The sequence below is a fragment of the Pan paniscus genome, chromosome 5 (assembly GCF_029289425.2).
Source record: "Pan paniscus chromosome 5, NHGRI_mPanPan1-v2.0_pri, whole genome shotgun sequence".
Classification (NCBI taxonomy): Eukaryota; Metazoa; Chordata; class Mammalia; order Primates; family Hominidae; genus Pan; species Pan paniscus.
In genome coordinates this window covers 44,174,276-44,190,246 of record NC_073254.2, presented here as the reverse complement: position 1 = coordinate 44,190,246, position 15,971 = coordinate 44,174,276, and the positions used below count along the sequence as shown (strand labels likewise).

The window sequence follows — 15,971 nt, the reverse complement described above, 5'->3', positions numbered from 1 at the left end:
GCAAAGTCAGGAGTGTTGGGCACCTTTGAAAGGGTAGTGGATTAGGGCTCAGGTAGTAATGTTGACTTCTAATGCTGCTGCCACACCTTTCAAAGCACTTCACAACCTCTGTATGACCTGGATAATATTTCTATATTCTATCTTTATTTTCAGATGAAGAAACTAAAACATAGACAGGTTAAATAATTAGCTCAGAATTATATAGCCAGAGCTGAGACTTGAACCCAGGTGGGCTGGCTCTAGAGTCAGGCACAAACTATACCCCACCACCATCCTTCTTCTGGACCTGTAAGGCTGAAGGTTGCTCTTTGCCCACAACCTCTCCTCTTCAACCTAGTAAGTTAACCTCTCTTTTAATGGTAGTGGAGATAGAAAAGAAAACGTGGTGAAGTGATGGAGGGAGGGATCCCGGGACTCCCATCCCATGGAGAGAAATGGCTTGTTAATTCTCCCAAGACTCCAGAGCCTCACAGTTCACAGACAATTAATTAGCCACTGGTGCTAATGATGATTAAGAAAGTAGGAGATGATTCAGAGGAAACATGCCAGCATTGGTGCTCCCTGTGGTAAGTAAAAAGGTCACTTCTGCTCCTCTGTGTCATTGAGGAGCACAAGGTCATGTTTTCTCACTGCCACCTCTCCTGAGTGTGTCCCATTCTTTTCTCTCAAGTCTCATTTGAACCCATATAAGACTTCGTTATTTCTTGTTTCTTCTCTACTGGTAGACATTTGGATATAATTTACATGCAATAAAACGCACAGATTTGAAATATACGCTTTGATGAATTTTGATGACTTCAATGAAGAAACAGAAGATTTCCATCATCCTACAAACCTTCCACTTGCCTCTTTCCTTGATACTTAGTTTTGCCTCTTCCAGGACTTCATACAAATGGAATAATATATACTCCTTTGAGTAAGAATTATTTCACTAGGAGTAATTATTTTGCAATTTATTCATGTTGTTTCAAGTATCAGTAGCTCATTTCTGCTTTTAAAATCAACTTCAGTCTGGGCATGGTGGCTCACATCTGTAATCCCAGCACTTTGAGAGGCCGAGAGGAATGGATCACCTGAGCCCAGGAGTTCGAGACCAGTCTGGGCAACATAGCAAGACCTTGTCTCTACGAAAAGTACAAAAGCTTAGCCGGGTGTGGTGGCCTTCATCTGTAGTCCCAGCTCCTTGGGGGGCTGAGCTGGGAAGATAACCTGCACCTAGGAGATTGAGGCTGCAGTGAGCTGTGATCATGCCACTGCACTCTAGCCTGGGTGACAGAGTCAGAACTTGTCTCAAAAAAACATAAAATAAAATAAACTTCTTTAAGGTAGAATTTACATGTAATAAAATGCACACATTTTAAGTATATTGTTCAATATACTTAGGAGGTCAAGGCTGTAGGGAGCCGTGATTGCACCACTGCACTACTGCACTCCAGCCTGGGTGACAGAGTGAGACCCTGTCTCAAACAAAACAAAAAAAAACAAAAAAAAACAAAACAAAAAAAAAGCAAGCAAGCATTCATACATTCATACCACCTGATTTCATTGACATAACTTTCCTACAACAGGAAAAGCAAATCTAGCAAGATAGAAATCAGATGATTGGTTGTCTGGGACAGGGCATAGGATAACTTTCTAGAATAATGAAAATGCATGCTCTATATCTTGAATGGGGTATTGGTTATCCAAGTGTATACACTTGTCAAAACTTATTGAACAATATACTTAAAATGTGTGCATTTTATTACCTGTAATTTGTACTTCAATGAAATTTACTTTTTTTATGTTTTTTGAGACAAGGTGTTACTTTGTCACCCAGGCTAGAGTGCAGTGGTATGATCACAGTTCACTGCAGCCTCAAGCTCCTGGGCTCAACCCCCCAAGTAGCTGGGATTACAGGTGCAGGCCACCACACACGGCTAAGTTTTGTACTTTTTGTAGAGACAGGGTCTCGCTGTGTTGCCCAGACTGGTCTCGAATTCTTGGGCTCAAGTGATTCACCCACCTTGGACTCCCAAAATGCTAGAATTACAGGCATGAGCCACCATGCCTGGCTTCATGCCTTATTTCTGGCTTCTGTTATCCGGCTTGTTATGGAAATTCATTCATAGTGTTTCATATATTAGTAATTTGCTCCTTTTTATTGCTAATAGTATTTCACTGTATAAATATACCACAGTTTATCCATTCATGCATTGATGGGCATTTGGGTTGTTCCTAGTTTTGGGCTGCTATGAAAGAAGCCACAATTGTTGGGTATGGTGGCTCACACCTGTAATCCCAGAACTTTGGGAGGCCAAGGTGGGAGGATACTTGAGCCCAGGAGTTTGAGACCAGACTGGGAAACATGATATAACCCTGTCTCTACAAAATAATACAAAATATTGGCCGGGCATCGTGGTGCATCCTGTAGTCTCAGCTACTTGGGGGGCTGAGGTGGGAGGATCACTTGAACCCAGGAAGTTGAGGCTGCAGTGAGCCATGATCATGCCACTGCACAACAGCCTGGGTCCAGAAAAAAAAAGAAGAAGAAGAAGTGAACAGTTAGTTGTGTTGTATATAGTTCTTTGTTCTTTGTGTGAACACATGTGTTCTTTATTTTGGGTAAATACCTAGAATTGGAATTTCTGAGTCATTTGATGTCTGTTTATCTTTATAAGAAACTGCTAAACTGCTTTCCAGAGTGATTGTGCCATTTACACTCCCTACAGCAATGAGAGTTCCAGATGTTCCACATCCTTGGTAATACTTGGAATTGTCTGTCTCTTGGTTTTAGGCATTCTATCGGCTGTGAAGTGCTCCCTCAAGTCGTTTCAATTTGCTCTGTGATGGTTAATGGTGTTAAACATCTTATCATGTGCTTTATTGGTCCTTACATGTCTTTTATTCAAATTATGTTTCATTTTTTTAACTGTGTTGTCTTATAAAAACTGTAGTCATATCTTATAATAATATAATAAAGTAATATAATAAGTATTTATGGTAATACTTTGAGATTATGCAAGTATCTTTTTCTCATTATAGTTTTGCCTACGAATTTTAGCATCCACAAATGAGTTTTGACTGCAACAATTACTATTGGGCTGTTTGCCTAATGATAACTTTCATCATTTCTCCTATGTTTGTTATTTTGAATTTTGTAAGAGCTGTCCCTCTCCTCCTGTTCGTTTACTGTTTATTTTCTTTATTCACATCCAGTAATGACTCCTGGATGTTTATTTTATTCTTTCTTCATTATTCTCATTATTTACTTTGCTGTTTACATTTTCCCAGACTTGGCTATGGGGAAATCCTTTAACTTGATTACTGTGAGTTTTTTGATATGTCCTCATTTTTTTTTTAAATGACTTCTTTAGTTTCTGGCATCATACAGTATTCCAGGGTTATCTTGTATGTTCTCTTTCCTCTCTCTGGGATCAACCATCTCTCCAAGGACTCCTGGTTCTTTTTACCAGAAAATCGTATACAGTTGACCTTTGAACAATGCGTGGGTTAGAGGTGCTGACCCCCTCATACATTTGGAAATCCATGAATAACTTTTGACTCCCCTAAACCTTAACTACTAATAAACTACTGTTAACCAGAAGCCTTACTGATCATATATACAGTTGACTGACACATATTTTGTATGTTGTATGTATTATATACTGTATTCTTACAATAACGTGAGCCAGAGAAAAGAAAATGTTATTAAGAAAATTATAAGGAAGAGAAAATACACTGACAGTACAATACTGTATTTATCAATTATGTAAGTTTGTGTCATCTGTTAAGAAGATGAAACATCAGTCAGAAATGGCAGGAAACTCCAGCAGCAGACCTCAATCTATAGCACATATCAAGCAATTCAACTTTTTCCTGTAATGTTATGGCTTTTCTCTGTCTCCGGGGAAAACTTCCAGCATCACTACATGGGTCTCGTGGTGTTATTCAGGCTTTATGGAATTGCACTAAACACAATTAAAAATACACAAGATCCTGGGCGCGGTGGCTCACACCTGTAATCCCAGCACTTTGGGAGGCCGAGGGGGGTGGATCACTTGAGGTCAGGAGTTCAAGACCAGCCTGGCCGTCTTGAACCAAAGACCGTCTCTACTAAAAATACAAAAATTAGCCGGGCGTGGTGGTGCATGCCTCTAATCCCAGCTACTTGGGAGGCTGAGGCAGGATAATCACTTGAACCTGGGAGGCAGAGGTTGCAGTGAGCTGAGATCGTGCCACTGCACTCCAGCCTTGACGACAGAGCAAAACTCTGTAATAAACAAACAAACAAAACAAAAACAGGACAACCGCAAGAACCGTGAGACATCACTTTTTCCTAAAGAGAAGACGAACTGCTTACGTGGGAATGATTAGTATTACATGACATTTTAATCCCGTACTCCCAACACTTGAGCTCACCCAATAGTAACAGGAGGTGGCTACACAATTATTATAGTAGGACAGAATGTACTATGACTAATTTTATGCAGTTATGATTTAATACTGTATTTTATGATTGTTTATAAGTATTTGTGTGTGAGTTTAAATAAATTTTAACTTTTTATAATAGATTTGTGTATATTTTATAGTAAATGATAAAATATGCTAGTATCTACGTATGTTTTATGCATTTATGATATGCCTAATTGTTTCTTAATTATTTTGATGTTTCTAAGCCATGAAGTTTGCGAGTTTTTTCAAATTGTCACAAAGGTACAAAATTTTCCAGTATATTTACTGAAAAAAATCTACATTCAATGGACCCATGCAGTTCAAACCCTTGTTGTTCAAGGGTCAACGATATTGTATTTTTCAGTTCCAGCATTTCCGTTCGGCTTTTTAAAACGGCAGTTTCTACATCTGTCTCCTAAAATTCATCATTTCTTTACCCATTGTATAAATCTTTCCCTGTGGATTCTTTAAAATACTATAGTGATTTTAAAGTCTCCATCTGATAATTCTAATACTTGGGTGGCGTTTGGGTTTGTTTTTATTGAGGATTTAAAACTGTTTGTCTAATATTTCTGTGTCTTCACATGATTGGTGATTTCCTGTTTTACACTTGATGATGTGAGTAATATGTTACAGAGATTCCGTATTCTATTACCTTTATCTATTTCGTATTCTATTATCTTTCTCTGAAGCGTATTGAATCTTGTTTAATAAGCAGATATATTACCCACTTATCACTTTGAACTTCTGAAAAACTGGCTTTACGTTTTGCTGGAATGGATCATTGCAGTTTTTTCTTGGTTCTAGGGTGAACTCCTTAAGCCTTGGTTGTCATTTTGACTTCTAAGATCTGGTCCTTTTGCGGTTTCAGTTAAAGCCACATTATTTTCAGGCGTCTGTTAATGGTAGCAGAGCCTAATCCTAAGTGAAATCCGAAATCCCCAGCTGACAGAAGAAAGTACCAAATAACTTGCATGAGAAGTAGGAGGCAGAGCCTGGATTCACTCCAAGATGGCCTGACTGCTACAAAGTGGAAATGTGCCATTGGTCAACACATCATCCTGCACTTATGCCTGCATTAGTTATTCCAGTTGCTTTGTCAGGTTGGACAATTTTTGCACATTGACATCAGTCCCAAGTACCAGGCTCAGCAATTGTCTCAGAATTACTTTTTTTTTTTTATTAGGTTTGGTCTCTGATTTTAGCTAATTATAAATTTCTTTGCTTTCAGATATATTATGGGCTATATTATCAATGTTTCTAAGTTTTGCAGTATGTAAAAGATTAGTGGAAAATAAATTTTGGGGAGTAGGGAAGGCACAGAATCACAATAGTTAACCTACTATAGCCACCAACTTTTCATGGCTCTTTGCCTGTCAACTAGTGATGAGCACTGACACTGGTTCCCATTGGTGCATAGCTTATAGCCAGCTCCATTCTGAGCTGATGACTATATAAAAAATATACTATCCCTTCCCATACTATCTGCCTATCTGAATGTGTAAAACATGCACAGTTGCAAAACTAAAAAATAACAACAATAATAAGATAAGACATATAATGAATGGTCCACCTCTCATTCCTGCTCCTCAGGCAACTTGCAGAGTCAGTGTCTCCTCACAGAGATGTTGTATGCACATTTTAGCATATGTGTATATTTTCTTCCTTTCTAAATAACAAAATATTATACATATATTTTGCAACTTGGCTTTTAAATTTAATTCAACTGTATACACCAGCATTTATTTAGTTGTCTATTGATAAGTGTTGTTCCCATTTATTTCAGTTGCAAATAATTATTTCACATGAATATTCTTGTACATGGCTTATTTCACACATATATAAGTGTACTAGTAGGGCCAGGCATGGTGGCTCATACCTGTAATGCCAGCACTTTGGGAGGCGGAGGCAGGTGGATCACCTGAGGTCAGGAGTTCGAGACCAGCCTGGCCAGCATGCTGAAACCCCATCTCTACTAAAAATAAAAATAATAAATAAATAAATAACAGCCAGGCATGGTGGTACATGACTGCAATCCCAGCTGCTCAGAAGGCTGAGGGAGGAGAATCGCTTGAACCCAGGAGGCGGAGGTTGCAGTGAGCCGAGATCGCGTCATTGCACTCCAGGCTGGGAGGCAAGAGTGATACTCCTTAAAAAAAAAAAAAAGGGTACTAATAGGATAAGTTCCTAGAAGCAGAGGATATGAACATGAAAAATTTTAAATTATATTTTTATTATAATCTTTGATGCTACAGATAAATAAATGTAACCCATATAGAACAGTATAATGTAACACTATAAAGCATAATAGTAGCATAATGGTTTTCACATTTTTATAACAGCCTTATTGCTTACATATGTAGTTCTAGATACTATATTCAGTTTTGCTTATGTTTAGTTTTCTTTGGAACATTTGTTTTAGATATTATTACTTTACCTTTAATAAAGTGAATATACAGTATGTCTCTCAAGTAATAAATTGCTTTAACAAACATTAAGTTCTCTTGGTTAAACTTCAGATTCTGAATATGGCAAGATGAAATAATATCAGGGCTTCTAATGCCCTCTTACTTCCTGTTGAAAATTTCCTTCAAGTAGCTTATATCAGCATTTAGATTGGGCTTCATTTTTGTTAAAAAGCAGACATATCCTGAATTTCAAGTAGTTCCTCTTTTTCTCTGTCTCACTATGTAGTTTTGCTTGCTTTTGAGATTTATGGAGAGTATCATACTTTATGTAGTCTTACTCATCTTGCTTTTGTTAGATGTAGTGAACTCCAAGATTCTCTTCAAAGAATCAGTATGTCAGCATATTCATCTCTCTTATTCTTTGATTCTCCATTTGAAAGTTGAGCTTCCGGGTTCTCTTCACCCTCTTGCCTCTAGTTTCAGTAAACAACTTTCCTGTCAGTTCTAATCAGTAGTTCATATCTGTTCCCCTGGTCACCTGCTCCATCCGGAGTCACCCTTGGCCACCTGCTTTGACTTGAATCATCCTGAGTCACCTGTTCTGTAACCACCCTTCCCACCAAACTACCCACCCTGCCACTCTGGCTCATACCCATGCTCTCTTTAAAATAGCCAATCGGAATTAGCTTAGATTGTGTGGTCCAAACCTAGCCAATAGGGGAATGACACAGCAATAGAGGATACCTGCCTCAGGAATAAGAACTCCTTCCCCTCCCTTGTCCAGATATGCTCTTGCCATTACTCCATCCGCGAGTCGCACCCTTCTATAGAAGTAAAAATTCCTTGCTGAGAAAATTAAATTTATGTCTGAGTGCTATTTCTTTGCGGCACCGTGGAATAAGCATTTGTTTCTAACACTTTTTTCACTCAATAGGTTCTAGCACATTCATCCGTATTGTTGTTTGCAGGTATGATCCTTCTATTTATGCTGCTTATGATATTCTACAATTTGGTTACCTATCTCCCTAATACTGATAGGCATTTGGTTGTCTTGGTTTGGTATGTCCATGTTAAATTTTGGTAGGTATTTTCAAACTGTTCTTCTTTGAGTGTAGACTTTTTTCCCAATCACCAATAAATGAGAATTCACAGTAGCTTTCTGACTGAGTTTGGTTGGCATTTTTGAAGCAATATTCTAGATCTCAAAGCAGTTTAGAAACTCTTTCATGGACGTTATTAAAGAGACTAGAAAGAGACATCTGTTCCAAGTAGGCTTCAATGGGGGCAGTGACAGGCCCAAGAGCATCCCGTCAGCCAGGGCCACATTGGGACACTCGTAGATAACTGCAACAATTGTTTTATAACTTGGCAAGATCTCCATACCATCATCTTTTTACTTTTGTCACTGGAAAGGGATCCTGATCCAGCCCCCAAGAGAGCATTATTGGATCTTGCACGAGAAAGAATTCAGGGTGAATCCATAGAGTAAACTGAAAGCAAGCGTATTAAGAAAGTAAAGGAAAAAAGGAATGGCTACTTTATAGGCAGAGCAGCCCTGAGGGCTGCTGGTTGACTATTTTTATGGTTATTTCTTGATTATATACTAAACAAGGGGTGGCTTATTCACGAGTTTTCCAGGAAAGAAGTGGGAAATTCCTGGAACTGAGGGTTCCTCCTCTTTTTAGACCATATAGAGTAACTTCTGCACATTGCCATGGCATCTGTAAACTGCCATGGCCCTGGTGGGAATATTTTTTAGCATGCTAATGTTTTATTTAGCATATAATGAGCAGTGAAAATGACCAGAGGTCACTTTCGTTGCCATCTTGGTTTTGGTGGGTTTTGGCTGGCTTCTTTACTGCTTCCTTTTATTTGCAAAGTCTTTATAACCTGTACTTTGTGCTGATCTCCTCTCTCATCCTGTGACTTAGAATGCCTAACTTCCTGGGAATGCAGCCTAGTAGATGTCAGCCTTATTTTACCCAGCCCCTATTCAAGATGGAGTTGCTCTGGTTCAAACACCTCTGACACTTTAGTTGGTTTTCTGAATTTGTCAGAGGGGTAAATGATGTAGTTGGGATGTTTGTACTCTCCAGATCTCATGTTGAAATGTGACCCCCAGTGTTGGAAATAGGCCTACTGGGAGGTGTTTGGGTTGTGGTGGCAGATCCCTTATGAATGGCCTGGGGCTGTCATCATCGTAATGAATGAGTTCTCACTCCATTAGCTCACATGAGAGCTGGTTGTTTAAAAGAGCCTGGCATTTTTCCCACTGTCTCTTACCTCCCTCTCTTGCCGTGTGACACGCCTGCTCTCCTTCACCTTCCACCATGAGTAAAAGCTTCTTGAGGCCTCACCAGAAGCAGATGGTGGTGCCATACTTCTTGTATAGTTGGCAGAACTATGAATCAATTAAACTTTTTTCCTTATAAATTACCTAGCCTCAAGTATTCCTTTATAGTATGCAAAGAGACTAATACAGCAAATGAAAAGAGATCTGTCTCTGAAAAAACTTATTGTGACATAGAGAGAGACAGAAAAAGTCAGATTGACACTGGGTAAGAAGCAAGGAGGTCAGGTCCCAAGAGGAAGTCCTGCCTGTGGTCAGCAAAGGGGCACCAAGGTGTCTGGGACAGTCCTGGCCCTAGCTTTGGGCAGGGAGGGAATTTCCCATAGGAAGGGAAGAGTAAAGAGAGAGAGAGAGGTCAGAGTCCAGGTTTGTTGTTCATATGTTTTCTTGAAAGGGCACTATTTCCCAGAATCCAGGTCATCTCTGGGTAGGGAATCCCCTGAATTAGTTTTTTCTGAGAGTATATTAGATTTGCCCTCACAGTAACCCCATGCTGGAAATACCCAACTCCAGTAGCACTTTTCTCCCTGCCTTTTCCCACTGAAATAACATAATAATATAGGAAGAATACAAGGACTATAGAAATACAGATTAGTGTTTGAACCCTTGCTTACCGGCTACTACTAATATGATTGTGGATGATGTAGCTTCTTACTTATTAACAGGGGTACTAATACAGGTGGTTCCTTACAATGATTCCATTTATGATTTTTTATTTAATAGTGATGCCAAAGCAATACATACTCAGTAGAAACCTACTTCAAGTTCCCATAAAATCATCTGCTTTTCACTTTCAGTACAGTATTTAATAACTTAAATGAGATATTTCACACTTCAGTAGTAAATACACTTTTTGTTAGATAATTTTGTCCAACTGTATGCTAATGTAAGTGTTCTGAGCATGTTTAAGGCAGGTTAGGTTAAGCTATGATGTTTGGTGGGTTAGGTGTATTAAATGCATTTCTGATTTTGGATATTTTCAGTGTACAATGGGTTTACAGGGATGTAACCCCATCATAAGTGAAGGAGCACCTGTACTTCATTAAAATGCTGAAACAGTAAATAAGGTAACATTTAATAATATGTTGTGCAGTTCTTGAAATTTAAGTACTCACTAAATATTACTTTTCCTTTTTTGTTATTTACTTACTTTTCATTCATTTTTTAATTCATTTGTGCATTTAGTAAACATTTATAAATTATTTCCTGTGCCTGACAGCATGCTGGAACAGTGCTAAAGATACAAGTTAATTAAGACACAATCACGACCCCCAAGATTCCTACTCTTTTCTAAAGATTACAGACAAGCAGACAATGCTATTGTTGAAGAAACATGCTCTGAGAGGCATTTGAAGGAAGTGTAGAGGATAGAAGATGGACACATAACCCAGGATGGGGAGGAAAAGAGTTAGGGAAGGCTTTTTGACGAAGATGCTGTTTACACCGTGTGTTCTTATAAATTCATGGTGGTGGGGATAGAGTTGGAGGAAAAGGCATGCTCAGTGGCATGGAGATGGCAGAGAGATTGGGGTGTTGTTCAAGGATATGCCGGGAATTCAAGGAACGAGAATTCCCATAGACACAGACACAGCTAGACATAGAGATCTGCAGCTTAGGTTGGGGCTGTGGGTATAGATCCAGGTGGCTTCAACAGACAAAGATCTTTCCTGAGAAAAGGGAAAAGTTTTCAACACAGAAAGACCATCCCATGTTTGGAATGAGGTTTGCAAATAGATTGCTTGAGGGGAGAAGTACGTGATCAGAAAGCATTCTTTGTCTATTAACTCCTGCCCAGCAAAAGTGAAACAAAATTCATGGGAGCATGCAAGAACAAAGGGCACAGCAAAGCTGGACAAACACAGCAATCCAGGCAGGGGATTTCCAGCTCAACTCTGGTATATAAGCTGCATGCAAAGTCCTTTTTCTGTCTCTGGTTTCTGGCCCCTTGTCTGCAGAGATGGCTCCCAATGCTTCCTGCCTCTGTGTAAGTTGGGATTTGATAAAGGGGATGGGGAAAGGAAAAGCACTTTCAAGAGTTGGGGAGAGATCTTAGAAACGGGGGCTGGGCAGTACTCAGGGCTCTGGGTGGCTGGGCAGGCATCCTTCAGGAGAAGAGGCTGGCATTGACATTTGCAGAATGGGAAGAGGGACTGTCTGAAGAGAAGCTGGTTATCTGGCTTCTGTGTTCTTTTTTAAATAAAACATTGGACTAGCTACTCTTAGGGATAAATGGTAGAAGAAAAAGTGGGGGTGAGCTTTGTGTTCCACAGGGCTGGTGAGATTTGAAATTATGGTAACATTTTTTAGGGTTCTTAAACTTAATCTTCCCTCTTCTCTCAAAGGAGAGCTTCACAAAACTCATTCATCTGAAGTTGTTAATGATCTAACACATTACATTATATAAGAAAATATGCACTACGGCGAGAACCTGGAATTAAGGCAATGCTTAACACAGATCTTCCAGTGAAGAAATGTCTGCAATATCTAGATTGGGAAAATATTTCTGAATGGAGTATGAGGGAGGTCTTCTCAGGCTTTCAAGTGGTCATTAGGGGTGAGTTTTCCCATCTTTTAGGATTTTCCAGCTATTGAAGTAAGACTTAGATATAGTCCCTACCTTCTGTGAGTGAGGCCCTAGTCTTATCAAAGGAGATCACATTCTATATTAGTGTTACCAGGGGGTCTTTGCTCCCAGAGCTCTCAAGATGGTGGTGGGCTGCTTCCAAAATGGCCGCGGGCCACTTCCAAGATGGTGGCAAGCCTCGTGTTCTCTGACCTGGGGTTTTTGGCCTCATGGATTCCAAGGAATGGAATCTTGGGCCATGTGGTGGTTGTTACAGCTCTATTAGAAGCCATGGGTCACGGAAGAGAACCGTGGACCCAGTGACTAGTGTTCAGCTCGATTAGGATGAACCCGGGCACTTAGCCGTGCAGAACAATGGTAAGCCTTTAGCCCAATCAGGAGTGGCAATGGGCGCCTCACTGGTTCAGAAGCACAGCGGACACCCTGCCGGATCCGGAGGGATGGAGGTCAGCCGCGGGTCTGCGAAGGTGGCAAACGGCAGTGGTGGATGGCAAGCGAAAGCTCAGCTCGAGCCGTAAGAAACATGGACCAGAAGAGTGCAGTTGCAAGATTTAGTAGAGTGAAGACAGAGCTCCCATACAAAGGGAGGGGACCCAAAGAGGGTAGCGTTGCTGGCTCGAATGCCTGTGTTTATATCCTGATCATTGTCCCTCCCGCTGTGATCTCGGGCAATAGATGATTGGCTATATCTTTACCTCCTGTTTTTGCCTAATTAGCATTTTAGTGAGCTCTCTTTACTACCTGATTGGTCAGGTGTGAGCTAAGTTGCAAGCCCCGTGTTTAAAGGTGGATGCAGTCACCTCCCCAGCTAGGCTTAGGGATTCTTAGTCGGCCTAGGAAATCCAGCTAGTCCTGTCTCTCATTAGATAGAAATAAAAACACAAGAAATATAAATTAACAAGAAACACTGAACATAGTGTCACGGTAGTATGTGAGTTACTATTATAAAGCAGTGGGATATTTGACAAGAAACTAACAGTTCAGTGATTATGTGTCCTACCCAGGATTTCCTTCTGAAGTATTGACAGAGGGTATCCTATGGCTATGAGTATCTTCATGAGGCTGTCATATTTTCGAAATTCTCTTTGAGAGTTGTTTTTAGAGTCTGATGTACATCTTTTGAAGCCTCGTATTTACTTGTTGACATTTGACAAACTTTATCTGGATAGGAGAGGCAGGTAAATAAGGTGGAAAATCACTAATTACATTTTGAGATGGATAAAGGTATGTTTTTTACATCCATTGAAATGCACAGAAAAACGAAATGTAAAGATTGTCAACTAAAAAAAATCACACAATTCATAAATTTAGAAGGGGAGTTTATTTCTTATGAAAGGTTATAGTCTGCAAGGTAGCCATTCTGACAGGCTGGGAAGTTTTGCTTCTGATTGAAAACCAGAAGCAAGCACTTTGCAGGAGGAAAGGTGACACAGGAATTTATGCTGAAGGGGTTTGCTAAGTATACATATCCAATAGGTTATAGCAGAGGCAATGAATATTCATGAAGGGGGTCCTAATGCATGCATATTGAATAAGCTTGCATGTTACATACCACCCATGGTCACTCTGAAGTGGAGACTTAACATTTAATTGCATTACAGTTAGGCTTTATACATGAAAAGGTGAAGCAGGGACACAAAGGCATTCAAATGCGCAGCTTCTGTAAACTAGCCAGAACCAGTCCATGGTCAGTGGTCTCTTATCAGGAGAAAATTACTGAAATCAGTCTTTTGTCGAGTTAAAACTGTAGTTATGGCTTGTGGAACACGGGGTCAGTTAGCCCGTGTTCCCCAACACAGGGTGAGCTGTAATTGTTTTAATATTGTTCCTGTCAAGGCCAGTGCTTGTTTAGCTGCTAGAGAAAAAAGAAAAAACTTTGTGGCAGAACATAGTTTATTCTTTAAGTGTAAGGGATGCATGACTTAACTCTTGCCTGTTATAGCCCTCGGTCTTGTTTATAATTTGCTATCTTATTGCCACAAAGAATCCATTCTCTCAGTCTTATAATCTCTAACTTTGCTGGTCAGTTGTGTCTAAACTGCAAAAGGGAGAAGATACAATGAGGCATATCCAACATCCTGTTCCATCATGACTGAAATGTTTTGTTTATTTATATTTTTGAGACAGAGTCTCACTCTGTTGCCCTGGCTGGAGTGCAGTAGTGCCATCTCCACTCACTGCAACCTCTGCCTTCTGGATTCAAATGAGCCTCCTGGATTCAAATGATTCTCCTGCCTCAGCCTCCTGAGTAGCTGGGATTACAGGGACTCACCACCACGCCTGGCTAATTTTTGTATTTTTAGTAGAGACGGAGTTTCACCAAGTTGACCAGGCTGGTCTCGAACTCCCAGCCTCAATTGATCAGCCTGCCTCAGCTTCCCAAAGTTCTGGGATTACAGGTGTAAGCCACCACCCTTGGCCCAATGACTAAGTTTTTAAAGTTTCTCTAGGGTCCCCCTGAGCAAAAGAGCGTCCGTTCAGTTGGTTGGGGGCTCAGGATTTTATTTTCCATTCTCAAGATCGAAAAAAAGGTGTGATTATAAAGGAATGGGACAAATTATCTTATTTGTGTTGTAACTTGGTAATTCCAAAAAAGAAGTTCCAAGAAAGAGAGGGACACTGGCTACTGAATAGGAGCTAGAGGACCAGATAGATAGTGGAAGAGGGGGAGCCATTGTGGTGGGGAGTAGAAGTGTAAGGGAGGCAGGCATCCTAGGTAACTGTCTTGTGGCTTTCACTTCCCAGGTGCATGTCCATTCCGAGGAATGGGATTTAATGACCTTTGATGCCAACCCAGATGACAGCGTGAAAAAAATCAAAGAACATGTCCGGTCTAAGACCAAGGTTCCTGTGCAGGACCAGGTTCTTTCGCTGGGCTCCAAGATCTTAAAGCCACGGAGAAGCCTCTCATCTTATGGCATTGACAAAGAGAAGACCATCCACCTTACCCTGAAAGTGGTGAAGCCCAGTGATGAGGAGCTGCCCTTGTTTCTTGTGGAGTCAGTTGATGAGGGAAAGAGGCACCTCCTCCAGGTGCGAAGGTCCAGCTCAGTGGCACAAGTGAAAGCAATGATCAAGACTAAGACGGGTATAATCCCTGAGACCCAGATTGTGACTTGCAATGGAAAGAGACTGGAAGATGGGAAGATGATGGCAGATTACGGCATCAGAAAGGGCAACTTACTCTTCCTGGCATCTTATTGTATTGGAGGGTGACCACCCTGGGGATGGGGTGTTGGCAGGGGTCAATAAGCTTATTTCTTTTAATCTCTTACTCAACGAACACATCTTCTGATGATTTCCCAAAATTAATGAGAATGAGATGAGTAGAGTAAGATTTGGGTGGGATGGGTAGGATGAAGAATATTGCCCAACTCTATGTTTCTTTGATTCTAACACAGTTAATTAAGTGACATGATCTTTAATAATGTATTACTGAGACTAGTAAATAAATTTTTAAGGCAAAATAGAGCATTCAAAGCAAGCTTGGAATTTAATTCTGTCTTGATACCTTGTTATTTATGCAAAAACTCCTATCTCCTTTCCTTTACGACAAGAGAGTAAGTTTTATGTTGGGATCCATGTTCTACTGATTTCTGTATTTCTGTCTTTGTTAAGTCCAGTGCTTTATTTATATCACTCAATAATGGTTGAACCAGATTGAATTTCTACTTATAGAGCATAGTGAAATGATATTTTATAAAATGAATTAGTTGCTCTGACATGATCACAATCAAATTACTAAACATTTTAGAAACTAAATTAAACTCCTTCCCCCCTCTTCTCCTTTAAAGCTATTTGTATGAAATGAAGTCTGGCACCATGCCCCCTTTTATTCTCTATGTCCCACACCCAACTAAAATAGTTATTATTTCTGGGGATGATGGTGGGCAAGGAAAGGTATTTTCCACAGGGATCTAGCGATTCTGTTTAACTAGTGGGGATTCCTAGGGGTAGATGGACATTGGGAGCGAACAAACTTTCTAAAGCTGGGGGACTGTGGACCACCCTCTCTCCTACCTGCCTTAGGGTCTAGCAGGTCTTCTCCAGGATGAGGGCGCCAGTCTGGGTGAGGGTGGGTGAGGAGCTGGCTTCTGGGTTGACCTCAATATTCTGCTCAGGTTCTGCTGATTGAGCGTTTTCCTCTCTTCTTTTTGTCATGAGGAGATCCCTGTTCCTGTCTTGAGAACTTGAG

At 40.3% G+C, this 15,971-nt stretch overlaps 1 protein-coding gene across 2 annotated transcripts; it reads left to right on the top strand.

The window, feature by feature from the left end:
• Positions 1 to 11,066: 11,066 nt before the first annotated feature.
• On the top strand, positions 11,067 to 15,256 carry UBD (ubiquitin D). 2 transcript variants are annotated; one of them, XM_003829725.5, is made up of 2 exons: positions 11,067 to 11,176; positions 14,522 to 15,256. In XM_003829725.5, exons 1-2 carry the CDS (start codon positions 11,150 to 11,152, stop codon positions 14,990 to 14,992), a joined length of 498 nt encoding a protein of 165 aa, XP_003829773.1. In that variant the 5' UTR covers positions 11,067 to 11,149; the 3' UTR covers positions 14,993 to 15,256. The 2 variants fall into 2 exon arrangements, with proteins under 2 accessions (XP_003829773.1, XP_054969289.1); XM_055113314.2 differs by lacking the exon at positions 11,067 to 11,176 and adding an exon at positions 11,555 to 11,746.
• Positions 15,257 to 15,971: the final 715 nt, after the last annotated feature.